At 43.4% G+C, this 18,970-nt stretch overlaps 2 protein-coding genes and 1 non-coding gene across 4 annotated transcripts; 2 read left to right on the top strand and 1 right to left on the bottom strand.

The window, feature by feature from the left end:
* The first annotated feature begins 223 nt into the window (after positions 1 to 223).
* trnaa-ugc (transfer RNA alanine (anticodon UGC)) lies at positions 224 to 295 on the top strand. Its single transcript has one exon. It is a non-coding gene; the product is annotated as a tRNA-Ala (tRNA).
* Positions 296 to 1,886: 1,591 nt separating this feature from the next.
* On the top strand, positions 1,887 to 8,919 carry mmp17b (matrix metallopeptidase 17b). Of its 2 annotated transcripts, none has more exons than XM_077021980.1 (12): positions 1,887 to 2,224; positions 3,199 to 3,484; positions 4,314 to 4,446; positions 4,638 to 4,785; positions 5,021 to 5,129; positions 5,293 to 5,470; positions 5,585 to 5,761; positions 5,881 to 5,989; positions 6,134 to 6,207; positions 6,363 to 6,512; positions 6,767 to 7,000; positions 7,197 to 8,919. In XM_077021980.1, the coding sequence occupies exons 2-12, from the start codon at positions 3,335 to 3,337 to the stop codon at positions 7,544 to 7,546; spliced, it is 1,812 nt and encodes a 603-aa protein (XP_076878095.1). In that variant the 5' UTR covers positions 1,887 to 2,224; positions 3,199 to 3,334; the 3' UTR covers positions 7,547 to 8,919. The 2 variants fall into 2 exon arrangements, with proteins under 2 accessions (XP_076878095.1, XP_076878096.1); XM_077021981.1 differs by having other exon boundaries at positions 1,887 to 2,257.
* Positions 8,920 to 14,967: 6,048 nt separating this feature from the next.
* LOC143527658 (eukaryotic translation initiation factor 4 gamma 1-like) lies at positions 14,968 to 18,395 on the bottom strand. Its single transcript, XM_077022959.1, has 7 exons — positions 17,947 to 18,395; positions 17,218 to 17,827; positions 17,019 to 17,101; positions 16,527 to 16,719; positions 16,028 to 16,156; positions 15,818 to 15,934; positions 14,968 to 15,110 (listed from the first exon to the last, which is right to left on the bottom strand). Exons 2-5 carry the CDS (start codon positions 17,342 to 17,344, stop codon positions 16,080 to 16,082), a joined length of 480 nt encoding a protein of 159 aa, XP_076879074.1. The 5' UTR covers positions 17,345 to 17,827; positions 17,947 to 18,395; the 3' UTR covers positions 14,968 to 15,110; positions 15,818 to 15,934; positions 16,028 to 16,079.
* Between the last annotated feature and the right edge of the window lie 575 nt (positions 18,396 to 18,970).

Raw genomic sequence — 18,970 nt, 5'->3', positions numbered from 1 at the left:
AAGTGGATGTGGCTAGATAGATTGGTAGACAACAATATTTACTATGAATAATTTCAAAAATCAGTTTATTTTTGAGTTACTCGGAAGTCGCCTATATGTAAACTAGCCAGCAAATTGTTCGCCAATTTAAGGACCATGGAATTGAATGGGCCTAAATCTAGTTAAAGCGTACATTTTGTTCAGGGAATTATGTTAGTGAAATCAGGGTTAATGGTGATCAGATGGGGATGTAGCTCAGTGGTAGAGCGCATGCTTTGCATGTATGAGGCCCCGGGTTCAATCCCCGGCATCTCCACTTTTAAAATTTATGTTCTTCGAAATGCTGATGCGCTACAAAAAAACTCGATTTAAAAATACACAGAAATTCACTATTGTGTCTCAAATTTCTTTGCTTTCATTCTTACTTATTTGTTTCCTTCTATCTCTGATACCAATCTTGCAAAATGTATTAAATCCAATAAATGTAGAATGCAGTTATACAGCTATGACTCCATCACTGAAAAGATAACAGGCCTTATCGTTGTTGCTGGCCATTCCTTATTTTCAGATCACTCTACATATGCTCTCGTGAGCCTGTATGTGGTGCTCACAATGGGTATCTATACGACTGCAGAGTTCCTCAAAGGGATTTCAGTTGTTAGGGACACAAGTTCACATGGTTCTTTGTGGCTTTCGATCATTCTGTTACTAACACACAACCCTATTCACACACAGTCATCCTGCTTTTTCTGACACTCTTAAAATACAGTGCTCACTACCCTTCTGACCCTCTAGTCAGCAGTAACCTTTGACCTGTCATTTGCACAGAATTTGTGTGGGTCAGGCTCATCACCAGGACAACCTCAGCAACAATGCAGCCTCTGCCGTCCCCTGACACTTTCTTGTTCCTGGTAAAGAGTTATTTCCGCTGCAGTAAAAAAGAAATACGACATTAACATTTTCTGGAAGCTGTTCTTCATTAGGCTGTTGTGTTTTATATAATATAGTTCAGTGTTTCTGCGGTCCCGTTGTTGTCTCGTTCTATGCAAAGACTTTTTACACATAAATAAGTGAAGTTGATCTGTACAACGTTCAGCAAATGGTCATGTTGTCTTTAGTGTGTTTCCTGGTTAAGCCATTCACCTAGGACTCACACAGTACACCTTACAAAAAAGAATGACAGCACATCTGGAATTTTTCATCTTCTCTCTCTGTCCTTCTATCTCTCCCTCTCACTCTTTCTGTTATAATCATAAACTCTTAAAACGCAGCATGTTAGATTCCAATAAGTCTAAATGCACATTGCAATCCTTCCCCACTTGTGGCTACATTTTCTTCCTCAAACACTGTCATCATCTGCTTTTTTGGAATAAAACATATATGCTTGATGATGTGTATCAAGTTTCAAATATATATTTGAAATGGTGAACCCAGCAGGTGTTTCACAGGGACACAGAAGTCATGCCATTGCAATGCATTTAAACCATCAAATCTTTTAGAGGATTCAGATCTTACCAGTTATCATACACACACACACACACACACACACACACACACACACACACACACACACACACACACACACACACACACACACACAAATTCCCACATGCACATACACCCATGTCAAACAAACCAACAAGATAATTGGTTATACATAATATCGGCTTTATTTTCTCTGTTGTATTTGATTTTGTGACTTTAGGTATTATTATTTGACGTGAGTTCAGACAATGTTGTATTTTGATCTAAAATGACCAAAGCAGATCTGTGGCAAAGGAAGTGAGAGCACAGGCATGTGTTCAAGTAAATAGAGGCTCTAAATCTCCACACAAGACAGAATGAGGGTTTTATACTAATAACGTCCTACACACACACACATACACACACACACACACACAGTGTCCAACTGTGCAGCTGGAGTAGGAGACAACGTTTTGGGGGCTCATTTAAGACACCATTGTGTGGCAAGGGAAGCTCGAGGGGGGAGAGGCGAGACACTGAGAGAAGAGGAGAGCAACACGTCTGTTGAGAGAGAGACGGAGAGACAGAGAGAAGGACAGAGAGACTGAAAGAGAAGGAGAGAGGCAGGAGAGAGAAGGAGAGACAGAAGAAAAGACATTGAGGGGAGGAGAGCAACACGTCTGTTCAAAGAGAGAGACAGAAGGAGAGAGAGAAGATAGGTTGAGTGATAGTGTGGATGTGAAAAGTGAAAAGACACAGAAGTTCTAGGGGTGGCTGGAAGGTGAGCTGTCTTCTATCCTGTGTTTTGCAAATTGTGAGTTCCGTTATTTCACTACCCTTTTGCTCTTCAGACTAAAACTGGCATATTCAATAATCATAAATATCCTTTGTGATATTTTCAAATGTATTGTGTGTGCTCAATTTGAAAAAAAAAATGGAAATGTATATTAATTAAACATTTTGGTGTTTCAATGTACTATGACACACGGATAGTAGAACATCTGCCTATCTCTGTATATTTTATGTAAGTTTTATGACTATAATTATGACTTTCTATTGATAGCAGATTATAATCTGTTTGATATCATTTTCTCTTAGTGTCAGTGTCTCATTTTCCTCAGTCTCTCTCTCTCTCTCTTTCTCTTTCTCATTCTTACACAGGCAAATGTTTCGTGGTCTACTGTTTATGAGCTTGTTTGCATCTTCACTCAGTCCCTCCATACAGTGTCTTCTTTCACCCTCCCGGGAGATTAGATCCTTTAATTCCATTACTCCATAACCATGCTGTTCCCCTCCTGCCTCTTCCTTTCCCTTCCTTCCCATCCCATCTACCCTGTCTTGTATTCATGTTCCCCATAATGAAATGGCGCCTGCTAATTTAATTAAGTCCTTGCGTCCTGCGAGCGAAGCCATGCCCCTCATTCTCTACCTTCCCTACTAAATTTAATCTGTCATCTCAGGCTTCCACACTTTCATCTTCTTTCTTTGTGTTTTTATGTATGCAAATCATGGTTCCTATTTGATCCTGTTTTGCCTGCTGTTCCTGGTTGCAAGGGAAAAACAGCTTAATTATTGTAAATTTAAATTATGAGCCCCTTTTATTTGATGAGCTTACGTTGTACAGTCTTGTTCTTGTTGAAAAAAGATGGAGGTGTGGTATAATGGTATCATTTGAGATTTTTCCTCTTTCGTTCTCTTTCTCTAACATATGCCTGTGATCATTTCTACATGATCTACTGATTCTGCATTTCACAGTGTGCTGCCTCTCATCCCTGATCTCACAAAGCTGAGGGATCTTCCCCTGGTTCTGGAACTGGAATATATTAGCATGAACTTATGAGGTGCTGATACAACTCAACTGGTCCTTCTTGAGGTTGTGCAAGTTCTCAGCATGAAGGTGGCACTGTGGACAGTGCTTGCACTCAGCCTATGTGTCCACCAGGGTGCAATGTCAGTACCAGTAGACCATCACACCAACCTGGTGACCTCTACAGCTCCTCCCTCTGCCCCACCCACAGAGGACGAGAGTGCACAGCTGGTGGTAAATCTGCCTATTATACACCTGCATGGGTTTTCTTAGCATCAGCCTCTTCATACAGTGCTGCAGGTCGAGAGTGTCAATAATTGTTCATCTGAATCACATCACTGAAGGGCTCAGATACTCTGAGTGGCATTCATTTGGAATCACACCATCTGAAATTGAATTTTGAATTAATGTTCAAAGTTTGTAAAGAAGCTATATAAAATATGAAACGTCAATGAATAAAATGTTATTAATAAACAAATAAAAAGATGTAATAATCTCATGAACCTGTTACTGTTATCCCACTATCTGAAGTTTAACACATAGTAAGTAAGTAAGTAAAATTCATTTATATAGCACTTCTCACAGGCACAAGCCACAAAGAGCTTTACAACGGAAAATAAATAAGATAACAAAAAATAAAAACACAAAAACACACACTATAAAACAGAAATAAAATACAGTGCACAAGGTCAACGGCTGCAACCTCCACCACTAACTAAACGCCTGCGTAAAAAGGAAAGTCTTTAGCTGTTTTTTAAAAGTATCCACAGAGTCAGCTGATCTTAAATGTGGAGGAAGTGTGTTCCACAGTTTTGGAGCAACCACCTTAAACGCTCGGTCTCCACGAGTCTTTAGACATGAGCGTGGCACAGACAGTAAACTCAGGTTGTTTGACCTGAGTGATCGCGGTGAAGTGTAGGGGTGGAGTAGGTCAGCGACATACACAGGAGCTGTGTTGTGTAGTACTCTGTATGTTAAAGTTAAAACATAAGAGCAGACATACTGATATCAGTACTAATCAACTCCCATGGTTTCTCTGTGATATCTCTTGATGTTTTGGTAGGATTGGCTCTCCAAGTATGGTTACCTGCCTCCAGCCAGTCCCTCTACTGGTCAACTCCAGGCCTGGTCAGCTGTCACGCAAGCAGTGAAGGCCATGCAGAGGTTTGCAGGCTTGGATGACACAGGCACCTTAGGTATGAGAACAGAGCTCAGTGTGCCTTTATTGTCCCCTCCATTCTTAGTTCATCAATAAAATCTCTCTCTCTCTCTCTCTCTCTCTCTCTCTCTCTCTCTCTCTCTCTCTCTCTCTCTCTCTCTCTCTCTCTCTCTCTCTCTCTCTCTCTCTCTCTCTTTCTCTCTCTCTCCCTCCCTCCCTCCCTCCCAGACAGGGAGACACTAAGATTGATGCAGACACCTCGATGTTCTCTTCCTGATGAAGGCAGTGAGGTCATTCCGTCATCTTCAGATGGCGAGAGTCACGGCCAGCGGGTGAAAAGGGCTGTTTCCTGGGCTCAGCGGAACATCAACTGGAGGTTTGACTGGCAGTGCTGTGTGATCCTCGGCTGCCGTCTCAGATCTCCAGTCATTCACGCGTTCTGATTTCCAGGGTTCAAATGATCCCATGCAGTGCACAGTCACCGTGTTTCACTAAGTAACTGGACAAAGACAAAGTGTGATAGATACATAATGTTACATCAGAAAGATATTACGTCAATGGGATGAAGAAGCCCGTTTGCTAAAACCAGATCTCTTCTCCCTTTCCTTCAGGTTACGCTCATACCCTGCCTCCTCAGCTCTGCCACGTGAGATGTTTCGCTCTCTGGTCTTCTATGCTCTCCGGGTGTGGGCGGAGCCAACACCTCTTGAGTTTCATGAGGTTGTCTTTATTAGTTCAAGAAGACATTGTGTGATGTGCAGCTAACGGGCAAATGTTTCACACCGAAATGATCATATTAACATTACTGAAGATAGATATGGGCCTAAACAGCAAAAACTCCGTCCACTTAAGTACATGTCATGCTTTATCTGAAATCCGGTAGGTTGGAGGGCCGAAGGGGGCAGATTTTCAGATTGATTTTTTACATGGCTCTCATGATGATGGATACCCATTTGATGGTGCTGGTGGAGCTGTTGGCCACGCCTTCTTTCCCTCTGATCCTGACAGAGCGGGAGAAATTCATTTGGATGCAGATGAGGAGTGGGCTTTCAGACAGCCAGGTAGATCAAAAACACAACAAGCTCTTTATCAGAGTCTGCTCAAACCATTCTCTTTCCAAAAAAAAAATTTAAACAAAAATTTGTTTTTTTTAAACAAAACATGTCTGCCGACAGCCTCGGAAGGCACGGATCTGTTCACGGTGCTGGTGCATGAGCTTGGCCATGCCCTCGGACTCTCACACTCATCGGCACGGCGATCTGTGATGCGACCATATTACCAAGGACCCCTGGGGGACCCTCTCCACTTCAGTCTTGGCCCTCCAGACACAGAGCACATCACAGCGCTCTATGGTAGTTCTTACTAGCTCATTCTTCTATGCCAAACTGTACTTCAAATGTCCAATTGTCTGTGGACGTAGGAAGCTGAAACATTGTACCAGTTAGTAGTTTGTGACAGTTTGTGTGTTCAGGGAAAAGGGGTGAACATTTACGCACAGACAGCCCTACTCTGGAGACTGAACCTCAGCTAAGACGTAAACAAGAAGACACTCACACACACAGGCACAAACACACTTTCAGGTGAGATCAAGATTGGAATAGGCCTTATTTACACATCTATGTTATTGTTTGTTTTTATTTTTATTTTTTGTCACAAAGCAAATTCTGTTTAAACTACTGTAAACTAGTGAGGGGTTGTGCTTTCTCTGTTCTCTCTCTCTAAAGTGATTCTGTGGATCGCTGCAACACCAGTTTTGATGCAGTTGCGAAGATCCGAGGAGAGATGTTTTTCTTCAAAGGTAAAGTTCAGCAGGCTGAACTAGCCATGACCAGGATGAGAGTCACTAGAATAGAAATTAATAGCATTCTTTCCTTCTCCAACTCTCTCTCCTTTTCTCTCTCTCTCAAGCACTTTATTTAAATGGTTTTCATGTTCTAATGTTCCCACCACTAGGTCTGAGTATGTGGAGGGTAAATAGAGAAGGTCTCATCTCGAAGAGAGCAGTGTCCGTGCGGAGGCTTTGGGGGGCCCTTCCCCCCTCCCTGCCTCCCCTGCGTGCTGTTCTGGAGAGGCATACAGATCATGCCATCATCTTCATCAGCGGTCAGTTTCAAAGAAAACATCCCACTCATCTGCATACATGGCTTAAATACCCTCAAGCAGTGGCACTAAGTGATAAACCAACAGCTATTAAAATAAGTGGCTATTTGAAATAGCCTTTCTTTAAGCTAAATGCACATCATGAATTTCATTGCATTTGAAATACATCATTTGCAGTGCTGTTACAGATGTTAGTTCAGGTGACCATTTTGTCAACACAGGCTTCTCACACACGCAGTGCCATAATGCCTTTCCAGGTTCCCAACTCTGGCTATTTGAGGACCTGTCTCTCCAGGAAGGCTTCCCACAGCCCCTGTCTGCCCTGGCCCCCGGCAGCTCGGACGCAGGGTGGCAAGGCCTTCACTGGGAGCCTGAAGCAGGAGTGGTGTGGGGTCCACTGAGTGAGAGAGGAGAAGAGAGGGAGGAGGAGAGTCAGGTTTGGAAGGAACTCATCAAAGGAGGAGTTAATGGAATGCTTGTGGAGAATGACGGTGAGATGGGAGGAGACTGCAGCGTGCGTGAAAATTGTGTCACAATTCTAAACATGTGTCAAAATTCTAAGTTCAAAATCAAAGCATTGTTATGTGGCTGTGTGTGTGTACAAATGCGATTTCATCTTTAATTGTTTTGTGTATGTCTGCATGTGTGGCTATCAGTTTGTTTTTCTCTGTCGCCCTTGTCCATCAGGTTCCATCTTCCTTTTCAAGGGTCATTCCTATTGGAAATTTCCAAAACCAGGCTCAGCCCCTGAGGAAGGATACCCTAGGCCCCTGGCCACCGATTGGCTAGACTGTCCTCTTCCCTCCCCCTATCATCCCAGCGATTTCTCACTAATATATGCTACTGGTCAACAGGATCAACGAGAGAGGAAAGAGAAAGCAACAGTAGACCAGATCAGACACATGGACAAAGTGAAGAACACTCAGCATTACAGAGACTGTCCCTGTCTCAACAGAGCAACACAGGCTAATGTGGGACTCCATTTACTAATATTTACCGTGCTGTCACTCACATTCACAAGGGTACCTGTCACATGATAACACACACACACACACACACCCACACACACATACACATACACACACACACATATACACACATACACACAGTAGACAGAATTTTAACAAATGGCAAAAGCTTTACTATCACACTCTTAAATGAATGACCAAATGTTAAATTTAATCTGCCTTCTACATGTATGTTTACAGTGAAATACCATTGAAATGTCACTTTAAAGATTAACAGTAAAACAAATCCAAAACATATGTATAAATGTAGAACACTGTTCAACAACAGCTCGTAGTTGTGTCTAAAATTAAGGTTGTGTGATTCAGAGATTTATATAAAACCTGTTGTACACTGTAAATGTATTACATTTCATGATATATTTAACAAAGGTGATGTTAATTAATGTGTGTGTGACATGGACCAAATTGAAGCAGGAAACAGGTGAGAGTGAGTGATTTATTGAGGGCAATCCCAAACTCCTAGTTGTGGTAACAGGTCATGGTAGGAAAGCTAGTAGACAGAGATATGACTCCATGTATGGACGGGCAGCCAAATTAACACATAGATGATCAAACAAAAAAATGAAAACACTCTGAATATGTCAAATTTGACATATTCTCTACACCAAGGAGTGTCCACTGACCAAATATAATGCATCACCCAGTAGTGCCTACATGCATTAATAATTGGTAAAAGTGGATGATATAAAGTATGTCAGTTATCACTACAACACTAGACACTGGCTACATATGTGTTTTTAAGCTATGCTGCATGTTTGTTTTTAGACTTTTTCATGGGGGGAGCCAATGTGTAATAAGTACTCATCTATGTTCCATAACAAATCTGTTTGCATATCAACATTTCTTAATCTAATCATTCTGCTGGGTAACAAATACTTCAAAAAGCCTGATAAATGTTCTTGAAAAGAAATTATTGCCTGGTTGCACGAGTCCCATTTTATGGACAGTGATAGACATGGCAAAAGCTCCAAATCTGCATATGTCAGTTACCTCAACTTTGATTTTTTTTCCCCCCCTCACTGACAAGCAACATTTAGCTTAGCATTGCAGAGCAATTTTGTAATACAGTAAAAGGGCTGTATGACTATGATGTTCATAGTCGACTAGGGGGTATAGTCGACTATAGTCGAATCAGCGACTATTGCAGGTCACCCCTAATTACAACAATGTATTTTTCTGGGTTTTTGCCATAAAAATATGATTGAAGTCTATTCAAGTGAGACATTGCTAACCGTGGTCTTGACTAGCAGGTAAACATAAAACCCTGCAGCTGATGTAAAATGAAAGTTCGAGAAACTGTAATACCAGAAGATGACATTAATGCTCACAGAAGTCACATTCTTTGGTTTCTTTGTGGATGACATCCATGGGAACGTTCCAGCCTGTGATGCGGCCCAGGCCTCTCAGTGTCTCCCAGGTCAGACCAAAGTCTTTGAGCACTACAGCCACAGCGTAATATGTGGAAGCATCTGAGACTGATGGGAGTACAATGGATATAAATTGGTTTGGTATGGTTCAGACTTTACACATGACAAAGTACTTAAAACATAAAAGTACAACAGGCTTCACCTACCATCTCCAGAAGCACACTTTGCTATTTAAAGATACAAATAAAATTTATTAGCTACTTTATATTACACGCACTGTATTCATTTGCTGAAATAAAAATACAGTATTTAATATACAGCAAGTCAAGTTGGTATTCCTCACATTCATCATATTGTTCCACCATGGCTGGTACCAGACCACACTTGCCAGTGGTATAAACCTGCCCGCCATCAATAGCTACTGCATCAGCTTCGTTACGCTGCAAAGACAAAGCGTGATGAGGAGAGATGACTGTGGCTGTTTCCCACTTATGGTGGGAAAACATGTCCCGTGCATATGAGCCCACAGTACCAGGATCTTGCGTAAGCATTCGTCAACGGTTTGGGCATTTGTGCACACGATCTTGGCATTGCCTTGATCATCCACTGTGTTGATCAACCACGCATCACACTTGACTGTTTCGGCCCACAGTACACCACTTAATGGCACCCAGACTACTGTCTGTGCTGATCTCTGAAGAAGGAAGCAAAACTGCTATAACCCCCACCATTCACTGTAACATAAATGAGAGTATAGAATAGAAAACACTAAGTTGTCGTTTTTATTTGTGAGTATGTTAGGCCTCACCTTTCTTTAGAGACCTGATTGTGGACATGTACTCTCTGCTCCGAGATATGAATAAGAGTCAGTGGTCTCAGACAGCGGCACCAGCTTTTTGGTCGAGTCTTTGAACATAAGGTTTTTTGCAGTGTAGCCCTCAGAGGAGAAGAGATTATAACCCTGTGGAGCACAAAGTTAGTCACCATCAAATTCTCTGTACATGTACCATTATTATTCCTTCCTATTGTAACTCCTTAGGGAGTTTTTCCTTGCCACGGTCGCCCTTGGCTTGCTCATTGGGGGCTTGAACTTGGGCACTTGTAAAGCTGCTTTGTGACAACAACTGTTGTAAAAAGCGCTATATAAATAATTTGATTTTGGTCACAACCATCTAATTAATTACAGCTAAATTACAAATGCAACCGTAATTAACAAGCAAAACAGAATAAACGCAGGCGGCTCTGCGGAACCGGAGACGGCCCCTCCCCTTCGTGGGGGAGTGGCCTGGCTTGTGGCGCTGACGCTCACCCTTTGTGGTTTCTGCTCCGTGGGCAGGATGCTCTTGCTCACGAGCCTGTGCAGCAGCTGGCCCCAGAGGTGTCAATTCCAGGTTCAGAAAGTAAAAGTCCTCACCAGGATTTTGTTCAGGCTTCCTGGATTGTGTTGATTCCACTAATTTTACCTGGATTGCACTAATTATAAAATCTAGCAAGCTTGAGCAAAATCCTGGTGAGGACTTTAACTTTCTGAACCTGGAATTAACACCTCTGGGTAGAGGATATGAGAGTGGCTGGTGTGTCAGTGGAGGACACTCAGGACAGGGCCAGATGGAGGAGTTTGATCCGCTGTGGCGACCCCTACATGGGAATTGCCGAAAGAAGAAGAAGAAGATTATCAATTCACAACATGGAATGCTAAGGACTTAAACTTGTGCACAAAAATGAGCAATCCACCATTTCATGATTCATGTTCAGCAGTTACAAAATAAGTACAAATTTCTACATGACTTCAACAAACTTAACATGCATGTAAAAGTGTTAGTCTATAGTCTACCAACCTGGTAAATGGACTCTGTATATTTGTATCACCAGGCCAACTTTTCAAGATCACTTGGAGTGAGATTTGAACCTGGGGGGGGGGGGGGGGGGGGGGGACTGGCGAGTGTGGTAGCAGAGGTGGGACCAAGTCAGTGTTTTGCAAGTCTCAAGTAAGTCCAAGTCTTTATCCTCAAGTCCCGAGTCAAGTCTCCAGTGCGCGTGAGCTCACCAAACATCGGGACAAGGAAGCATCAGACTCCTCAGGGTTCTGTGTCCTACCTTCAGCCTAGACCTCCTGCAAGACCCAAGGCCATACAGACGGCTGTTCGCCATCCAGCTGAGAGGAAGCAGCAACCAGAGTCTTTTGCTTCGCAGACATGTAGTGATGTAGTGGCCAGAGTTCTGGACTGGGCTTCTTTATGACACCACTGTCTCGTGCGTCCGCCTCTCCAAGACTGTATGAATATGATGGGGTGGAATATTTGGACATGGAGGAAGCACTTACCTGTGCCAGCATTTACATCAATCAAGCACATCACATCACCTGTATATATTAATAAAATACAAACTATTCATTCTAGAGCAGGCTCATGTATATTCTTTAAAAATAATATTTGAACTCATTATATACTCATTTGAACTCAAATATAGATTATTTTAAAATAACCAACTTATTTTCAAGTAGCCTCTCAAAGTTTTATGTATAAAAAATGTAGAATTAAGATGCATTAAACCTTTAAGTGCTGTCCACTAGGTGACAGTCTTCGTCCTCACAGAGTTCAGAAGTAGTCCTATTACAGGAGCCACAATTGATGTGCATTTGGCATCAGGCCAGTACATGTTTCATTGATTTTATCTGGCTAGCTGGATCATTCTTGTCTGATGATGTGTTCCTTAAGCCTATTCTCCTCTTTATGAAGTAGTGTTGAGTAATGTGGAAATCGGGGTGAAATTTTTTTTTCTAGTGGGGGCAGGTCGGAATAACGATGAGTGAATGGGATGAAATTACATTCCAACATTTAAGTTCTCAGCTAGGACAACAGAACTGGGGTGAGTTTCCCAAAACGTTCTTAGCGCTAAATACTTCTTAACCTCGTACGTAAGAACGAGGTTACGAAGTACTTAGCGCTAAAGAAGTATTTAGCGCTAAGAACGTTTTGGGAAACTCACCCCAGCTTGGTAATGGCAGGTTGTATTGATATCCACAAATTGACCTAATTTTCCAGCTTTAAACACCATAGTCATCCTAGTTCCTATTATGTTTTTATGGCTTTGAAACAATGAAATAACGAATACATTGTTAAAATCATTATTTTATTTATTCATTACTTACTGTGGAGAAATATAATGGGGAAGTATGATGGCACTTCTAGGAGGAGGAGAACCTTTCCACTTTGAGAGATTGAAAAGCCTGTCTAGACAATAAATGGACAAAGGTCAAGTCTACCAAAGGTAAACAAGAGGTCATGGTCAAAGTTCCCAGTCAGCCAATGAGAGAATGGCACCTGAACCCTGAAAAAACATTTGTCTTAAGGCAGTTAAAAAGTCACTTTATCCAAAAGATTCCATATGGAGTCTGTTTATCCTTCCATATTTATCACATACAGACAACTTGATGACAGACCAGCTTTATTCAACTGGGAGACAAAGAAAATAGAAATACTGTTATTTGTACCATATTCATATAGGGTGAGCACAGAGAGCTGTTTTGATAGTCAAGGCTCTAGCCAGAAAAAAGACTGGTATAAGTAGTACAATATGCAATGACTTTCTTTCTACACTACACAATATCATCGATGATAAAATGTAAACTGCTCATTTAACACTTAATACATTGAATGGTACCAGACAATTTCTTTGCAGCAAACTGTGCACAGGCTCTATATATACACATGTATCGCACAGCAGGTGTGATGAAAGAACAAAACTATACACCTCTCAGTGGATCTGTATGCTAAAAATCACATTCATTGTCATATTTGCTACATTGCTAATATACAAGCTGAGTGACTTCAAATGCCATTTTGAGTTTATAAAAAATATAGCATAATGCAATGTATGAGAAGCTCTTTTTCAAGAACAATTGGGTTTGGTCATTTAAGCTCAAATATTTGTATGAAAATCAGCTGAAAGAAAATATGTATAAAGAAACGTTTGTACTTTTCTGTTGTTCTGAACACAGAATGGAACAGTAGAGTAGTTTGAAGCACATTCAGAGCTTTATCAAAAGCTTCATCATACATAGTGTCACATGTAATGTATCCAGTGTCAGGCTGACAGAATCCTGTGCTTCTGTGCTTGGTTCAGTCAGAGTGAAGACATGCACAAGGTCTTGGGATGGGGCTCTTCACAGAGTAAACCTCACCTCACATTCACACCAGCCAGCAGAACAAACACACAATCAGAACGTCTGAGTTCCAGATCCCCTTTCATCAAGGTCATTTTTAGCATGAAATTCAGTAGATCAGCACTCGGACTCTGATCTAGATTCTGCTTGAGTGCAAATTTTGTCAATGCCCTCAAACTGTTTTGCTTTCACTCAGCTTAATCAAATTTCACCTAAGCGAAAATGTTCGAAAGGAAAGGCCGGAGCCATGGCAGTAACGTGCAGATCTTCTCGGCCCCCTGCTCTCACTCAGAGAGGGCAGCTGCTGTGTGCTTCGCTGTCTGATCCGTGCAGCGTGGGCTGGGTGTACGCTCATGGATCATGCAGTCAAGTGTGTCCGTGTGCGTCCCGCCTGCTGCAGACGTCGGTTGGTCTCGGCTGGACTGGAGGACAGAGCTGCCTCCACAGCTCCTGCTTCAGAAGGTCCTGCTCGATCTACAATCAGAAAGACAATCCGCCTCCCTTCATGGCCTTCAGCAGAGGCCGTGGGCAGCTTTCCTCCTCTGTACATGGTGCAAACTGTCCCTGGCACAGAGTCCAGTGTCTTTCAGTCTTAGGTGACTAAGAGCAGACCCACAGTTACAGTCTGTCTGTCTCTCCGTTTCTCTGTCTCACCGTCTCTCCGTCTGTCTGTCAGGTGCAGCAGTCCCGGTCCAGCTGGTTCTGAGAGGAGATGAGAGAGGGGTAGGGCGTCATCTTGTCGATGTTGACATACGTGGTGTTCAGGAGGACGTAGTGCTCTCCGCTGAAGCTGGAGAAGATGGCGGAGATACGCGAGGCGAGCTCGGAGAACGTGGGCCGGCGTTCAGGTTTGGGGTGCCAGCACTCGATCATCACGTTGTAGCCGAGAGAGGAAGAGACGAGGAAGACTCAGAACTCCATTCCAGACGTAATCACAAGAACAGAAGCTTAGAGACATGGAAACAATATTAATGTGCACATTACTGTGGTTTAAATTACGGACCTTGTAGCATGGATGCTCCTTAAATTGCAGACGCTACTTGCCGTGCAGTCAAAATAAATTAAATTAAAATTATTAATCCAAGAAAATTGTCTTTCACTTAGATACACAAAAGACTCCCATCACAAAACAGTTCTTGTCCAGAGCAAAGTGCCCACACATCATGACATTCCATTCTGCTAATCTGCTGAGCAGAAGTGTAGGAGCAGCAGGATTCAGGATGAATGGAGGGAAGGTCTGTAAGATCATTCTGCACCTCCACATGGGAGGAGGTGTTCAACTCTGATATTCTTTTATTTAATAGGAGGTGGTGACCGTGACTGTAGCCATTACTCACACAATGCTGCTACTGCCTACTTTTGTGTGTTTGCTTGAGACTGTGATGGGGAGGTAGGGTTTAGCTTCAGTAGTCTGTGTGTCTGTGTGACCATGTGCATATTTGTTTGAGGGCTGTAAATGTTCAAAGGGAGGGAGAATACTTCAGTAGTGTGTGTTTTAACTGCACAGATGGGTAAAAAGCAGAGGATAAATTTTGATTGCGGTGTAAAAAAAAACACAATGGACAAAATGGCAGACTTACATTTTATTTATAGAATGTAAAGATTGCTACTGATGCAGACAAAACTGTTACCATTAGAGCTTCAAACACACAGGGGAAAGCTCCTCCCATCACCTCTGATGGCCCCTCCCCTCACCCATTTCCTTGCCCATGGCCTGGTCACGGCTGCCCCCGTCACGGCTGCCCCCGTCACGGCTGCCCCCGTCACGGCTGCCCCCGTCACGGCTGCCCCCGTCACGGCTGCCCCCGTCACGGCTGCCCCCGTCACGGCTGCCCCCGTCACGGCTGCCCCCGTCACGGTGCACGGTGTCCACAGCACCGCGACCTTCGCCTCCTCGAGCACGATCATCACTCTCTCTGATGAAGCTGCGCTTGGTGACTGCCGGGCGGTTCCTGTCCAGGCCCCTCTGTCTTCACGGCTGTGTCGCCGATCGAAATGCTCAAATCGTTCGCAGTCAGCACGGTCCTTGCTGGAGCTGCTTCTGTAAAAAAATAAAATAAATAAAAATTTATAAAATACTTGAGCACCGTTAACGATTAAAACAGTCTGCAAATAAAAGAAACTGAAAATTCACTGGCCTGCACACACCACTTCACTTGCCATCTCACTTGGAAAATGCATGTTAATGTTTAACACGCATCTGGAGATTAGTCAATATTAGTGAACCCCGCTTAATTTATAAAAATAAATAAGGGAGGGAGCTTTAAATCATGTCCTTTCATTATTCTGTGTCCTTGGCCAGTAATTGCACAGCACGGACGGAGGAAAAGGATCAAAGCAATTCATTCCTCCCCATCCGACATCAGAAGGCTTAGGAGAATAGTTACTCTACTGCTCTACTCCGACACTCACTGAACTGACAAGATTTAAGTTATGAGTGGAACCGGCCATTCGAGCATCGGCACATGCACACTCATCCCCGTCAGGCAGCGACACATGTTGGCGTAAGCCACCGAGAAGTTGGGCTCAAAGACGGCCTTCTCAAAGATGAGGTCGATCACTCCTTTCAGCCTCTCCGTGTCAATGGTCAGCTCAGTAACCAGTTTCATCAATGGCTCGAACATCTGCGGCGTGAGCTTGTTGAGTACACTACGCACACGCCGCAGCAGGTCCCGGGTCTTAGATCATTTCCAAGTGCTTTTAAAGTGAGCATGTATGTGTGAGATGTTCCTCCAGGTAGAGACTTACAGGTCCGCGTCCTGCTCCAGGAGGCTGCCTGCCCAGGTTAGCAAAAGAGGGTGTGAGGTCAGGCCCAAAGTTCATCAAGTGACTTGGATCCAAGGGTTGCAGGGTTATCTTATTAGCCTATAGTGTGTTGTGGAAAGAAAGACTGATGAAGGCTTGACAACGTCAAGGCGTGGGAGAAAATCGGTGTCAGTCTTGGGGAGTGACGCTTACCTTGTCCAGAACAACTTCAGTAATGTGGGGCAGACCCTCAGGCTTGTGCATGCTAGCACTGATGACCTGGAAGTGCAGTAGGAACTCTATCGTACCTCTTCTCTTTGGGGTTGATGGGCTTCCAGTGCTCTGGTGAACGGGCCAGAGGAGGAGTCACTAATGCAGCCAAGTTAACATTACCTGTAACAGTATGTTAATTTGTACTGCTTGTGTGTGTATGTGTGTGTGTTAGTGAGTTAGTGAGTTAGTGAGTGATCATCAATATATGTTTGCTAAACTGCACATTGGAACTGGCCAAACAATTTCAAACTTCTGTGTTAACCTTGTTACATAGATTTTTGACAATAAAGTTCTCTTGACTTGATTACCTTCCAGGAAAAGGAAAACTGGAACCTTTCACAGATCTTTTCAATATCAGCGGCCGTTTTAGAAAATGGACAAGTTTACTAGAACCATCTACACAAGTACATTTACTCAAGATTGGAGTGTTTGCCCTCACCCTCTTTATACTGATACTTCTGTTCGGCAGACTTGGGCCCCTCAGGCTCTATGTTCTCCATCTCCAGCTTGTCCTCCTTCTCCCATGTTTCCTCCGACTCCTCAGTGGGCGGAGCAGCAGGCACAGTGGGGCGGAGCTCCGGAGGCTGGGTCTGAGTAACTGCAGACTCGGGGGTGGATTCTTTCTCTTCGGGCTAAGGGGGAGAAGGTTACGCAGACAACATTAACACATTTACATTTCAAAAGTCAACCGACTACTGGGCTTACAACCTTTCAAAGCCGCTCATCTCTGCTCAGCACCTGAACATGCGGTCAAACCCCAGGTGCTGTGTATGTACACCCCAACTTAAAAAGGCTTGACCACATGGTCATGTACATGGTCTATGGAAAATAGTCATACAGAAATGGCAGTGACTGCTATTTTGGCTTTTCATAGACACATCTGCCAAAAGTAGGTGTTTTCAGCTTTCTGCCCATCAGGAATGGCCCATACCTCTTTAAAGGCATCCAGGACATCTCCCACATCCTTATTATTGAAATCCTTTTTCCTTTTTTTCTTTGGCAAAGGCATGACCACTAGAAAGAAGATAGCTGGTTAGGATCCGCCTTACACCACCACTTGTCAGACTTTGGTGAGCACACCAAAGTAAAGACATTTTACAGGTTCTGTTGTGACTCACATGTGCCCTTACCTTGCATAGTCATCTCATCGATGGGGCTGCTTGAGGAAAGGACGGCGGCTTCCTCCTTCACCTCCACCACCAGCGTGGGAACCACAGCAGGGGCACTCTGCAGCACCCGAGGAACCTCTGGTTCCATGACTGGTTCGGCGACGGGGTTGTGTTCACCTTCCTTTTCCTCCTCCAGCAGTTCTTTGGGGTCCTAAAGGGAGGCCGTTGAGAACGGGAGCATTTTCGGGCTGATCAACGGAGACCTCTGGCTTGGGAACAGGAGCTGCCACCTGGGCTTCGGCAGATGTGGCATCGGCGCAAGTTCCCTCTACGCCGTTGGCTATTGGAGGGAGCATCGGAGGGGTGGGGCTGTCTGCAGGAGGAAGGTCCGTCACATCAGATGGCGGAGAGGGAGATGCCGAAGACTCGGGTGGCGGTGAGGGAGACGCTCCAAGATCTTCATTCGAGTCTTGTCCAACAGCCACTGCGCTCAAGGGTGTGGCTGGCTGGAGAACCCGGCACAGTTTAGGCTCGGCTGTCAACGTGGCAGCAACCACCAGCTCGGGCGTCTTGGATGGAGGCGGGGGGGTTGAGGCAGCTGTTGGCATAGCCACAGGCTTCCCACGATCATCTGAACAAGGTGCAATTTCACATTTTTAGTTCATTTTAGTTTTTACGGTTAACAAAAATACAATAAACATCAACAGATAGTTCGATCTGAGACTGATGTTCCTTGAGCTTGAAGTTCACCTTGAATCTCTTTAGATGTTTTTCTTGACTCTTGCTACCATTCGTGTGATCCATCTCTTTGATTTGTCATCAATTTTCCTCGTGCATCCACGTCCAGGGAGGTTGGCTACAGTCCCATCTTAAATTTCTGAATCACATGTGCAACTGTAGTCACAGGAACATCAAGCTGCTTGGAGATGGTCTTATAACCTTTAACATACTTGTCTATTATTTTCTTTCTAATGTCCTGAGACAACTCTTTTCTTTGCTTCCTCTGGTTCATGTTGAGTGTGGTACACACCTTGTCACCAAACAGCACAGTGACTACCTGTAGCCCTATATATAGGCCCACTGACTGATTACAATATTGTAGACACCTGTGATACTAATTAGTGAACACACCTTGATTTAACATGTCCATTTGGTCACATTATTTTCAGGGGTACCATCATTTCTGTCCAGGCCTGTTTCATGAGTTTATTTTTTAAATAATTCTGTTAAAGCATGGTTGAAAAGCAATGTCTGAGTTTTTATTTATTATTACTTTTATCAGATTAAAGTTATTTCTGTTACCATTGTGGGTTTTTCTGTCATTAACCAAGGGGTACCAACAATTTTGTCCACGTGTGTATACCAATAAAATTATTAATCCCCTTGGATATAGGTGATTGTTACTCATGGTATCCTTGCTGCATGGTTAATCAATTTGTGAGGACAATCTGCTGAAGTCCCACATTCCTTCCATTCCTAAATAATTAATTCATTAAATTCCAGGGGATGATCCAGGGTTGTTTTTTGTATCCATTCTCTGACTTCTACTCATATTGATAAAATAATATTACTAATATTTTCTAACACTTCACTCAGCTGAACTGCACTTAATTAGCACAAATTGCTCGGACCTACTCTCTGAGTTAAGTCAGTCCAATATTTCATATGCTAGTAATCTAGCTAAATGGATTATGAGAGCACTCAAACAGTCCAGAACACTGGAATGCAGCTATTAACTAAACATTAGCTAGCCTACCTAGCTAACAAACAGGTC

The sequence above is a fragment of the Brachyhypopomus gauderio genome, chromosome 11 (genome assembly GCF_052324685.1).
Source record: "Brachyhypopomus gauderio isolate BG-103 chromosome 11, BGAUD_0.2, whole genome shotgun sequence".
NCBI classification, from domain to species: domain Eukaryota; kingdom Metazoa; phylum Chordata; class Actinopteri; order Gymnotiformes; family Hypopomidae; genus Brachyhypopomus; species Brachyhypopomus gauderio.
This window is presented reverse-complemented; position numbering and strand designations above follow the sequence as displayed.